Raw genomic sequence first — 2,539 nt, forward strand, 5'->3', positions numbered from 1 at the left:
AACAACGTCCCTTTACAATAATGAATAATATCATTTCTTTTAAACAGAAAATGCAATAGATAGGCTACAATTGGCTATTTACAGTATGGTATAAATTGGTGCAAACTGGAAAAAAATAAATAATAATTAAACATTTTTTCAATAGGCTACACACATTTATACAGCAGCTTTGACAATCTACAGTCTTTTTCTTTCTTTACCACCCATTTGGTAGCAACAAAGATTAAGGGCCAATGGTGCCAATGCCAGCCATTAACCTCTACAACTGTCCAGCTGCCATGGTTAGTCCGTATAACCTACCTGGCCCCAGTGGTGGAAAGTAACTAAGTACATGTACTCAAGTACTGTACTTAAGTAAACTTTTGAGGTATTTTTTACTTTACTGGAGTGTTTCCAATTTTCAATTATTTTACTTCTACTCCACTACATCTCAGAGGCAAATATTGTACTTTTACTCTACTACAATGATTTGAAAATTTTGTTACTAGTTACTTTGTAGATTTTGAATATTATTACAAAACCTACATTAACCACTTCAGCCCTATAAACTATGGCTATTTGAAAATAGACGATCTACAAGCTCACAACGCCTAACAGGACATTCTGCATAATGAGTGCTTTTCTTTTTGGTAGGCTACTTTAAGTATATTTTGATGCCTATACTTTTGTACTTTTACTCAAGTAAATTTTGATTACCAGACTTTTACTTACAACAGAGTGTTTCTACATTGCAGCATTGATACTTTTACTTAAGTACAAAATGTGAGTACTTTTTCCACCACTGCCCATGGCTCTATACATCCAGAACATGATTGAGGTAGGAGATGTAACAAATCGCCAATCGCAGGATTTCTATCTTAGACAACTTCTTGTCTGGTGGGAGCGTTGGAAGAAGTTTCCTCAGCTCCGCAAAGGCCACGTTGAAGGCCTCGACGCGGACCCTCTCCCTGGTGGCGTGTGCAGATCGATATTTGGCCGTGGCGCGCCTCCGCCGTCTCTTCTCCTCTCGGCTGAGAGCGGGCATTGATGCCAGGGAGCGCGCCTTGCCCTCACTGTCCATGGGCTCGGCTGGCATCATAGGCGCGCACTCCACCTTCAAAGAGTCCAGCAGTGTCTCCTCCTCCGTGTCTGGTTGACCCCAGGGCAGGTCACTGGGGTCAGGTTGGTCTGGACTGAGCATCATCATCTATAAGCTTCAAAATCTCTATACAGGAAGAAGACAAAAGTTTAGTAAAAAGCCAGTGGTGGTAAAAGTACTCACATTCTTTACTTAAGTAAAAGTATGAATACTGCAAATAATGTAGACATACTAGTAAAAGTCGTGAATTCTAAATTGACTTGAGTTAAAGTACAAAAGTATTGGTATCAAAATGTACTTAAAGTCCCAAAAGTAAAAGTACTCATTGTGCAGAATGTCCCATATCACAAGTTCAATTGCTAGCATTGTGAGCTTGTAGATCTGCTATTTTCAAATGGACGAAATATATATATATAGGGCTGAAGTGGTTTTGTAATAATAAATAAGTAAAGTATTGAAAATGTAAATTTTAAGAAAGAAAAATACTGAAGAAAGTAAAAATACCTCAAAATTGTACTAGTTGTACGTTGTACAGTTCAGCAGCCGAAAGCAAGAGCGAGACGGATGCGTTGTTACAGGTCTTAAAACTGTAGTAGGCTATACTTGTTTTGGTCTTTAAATGCTTTTTGTAAACTATTGAATCTAACAGGAACTAATAGCTTATCAGAACACCCAAATGTACAGCTAATCAACTTCATAAATATGTCCTCTGGCGATGTGCTGCAAGCTTTTAACGAGGGACCGACGCTGTCCATGGTGCTGAAACAATGCAAGTTCTTCTCGTAGAGGGCGAATGAATAGACCAGTAGGCTGCCGCTAAACGACGTATACAGGCTATATTTCAACGGGTAAACAAACGCAATTGAAGATACTAATCGTGGGTATAGGCTATGTTCAATGTATGTGCCAGCATTAAGTTAACTAGGCTATAGGGGCTCCGAATCCTGGTACACAGTAACACCTACATGAACCAGACCCAATTAATGTTATGAACATCAGCTGTGTTTACCTGTCAAAATATCAGCTGTGAAGGGTCTTTTGCAGGTTTTTTTTTCCAGACAAGCACGAATGACAATATTCAAGGCTAAACAAAGTAACTTAATAAAAGTAACTAAGTTCAGTTCCATGTGCATGTTTTAACAACACTACAACTGCTTAAATGAGTTTGAGCGATCTGTTTTAAGAAGTCTGAAAACTCTGAACAGTTAGGCTATGCCAATCACTAAAATAAATAATAGATTATACCAGATTAGAATTATGCCATAGATGTTACATCCTATCCAAAATAAGTCCAAAATAATTAATACATTCTTATTTCAACCTACCTCAAAATCTTGATCCAAGTGGTTCCAAAGTCTCACGGTATGAATGACAACTCTCTTGTATTTTCTCGATTAAGCCACATCCCGCCTCAGAATAACGCAGTCAGTGGGGATCCGTGTTGAAATGCAAAAGTTTTTT

At 38.3% G+C, this 2,539-nt stretch overlaps 1 protein-coding gene across 1 annotated transcript; it reads right to left on the reverse strand.

Moving 5' to 3' along the window:
* Positions 1–793: 793 nt before the first annotated feature.
* On the reverse strand, positions 794–1,183 carry nhlh2 (nescient helix loop helix 2; the record flags this gene model as incomplete). Its single annotated transcript, XM_080457215.1, has 1 exon — positions 794–1,183. The coding sequence occupies one exon, from the start codon at positions 1,181–1,183 to the stop codon at positions 794–796; it is 390 nt and encodes a 129-aa protein (XP_080313341.1).
* Between the last annotated feature and the right edge of the window lie 1,356 nt (positions 1,184–2,539).

Source organism: Gymnoscopelus braueri, assembly GCF_963280865.1.
Source record: "Gymnoscopelus braueri genome assembly, chromosome: 18".
Classification (NCBI taxonomy): Eukaryota; Metazoa; Chordata; class Actinopteri; order Myctophiformes; family Myctophidae; genus Gymnoscopelus; species Gymnoscopelus braueri.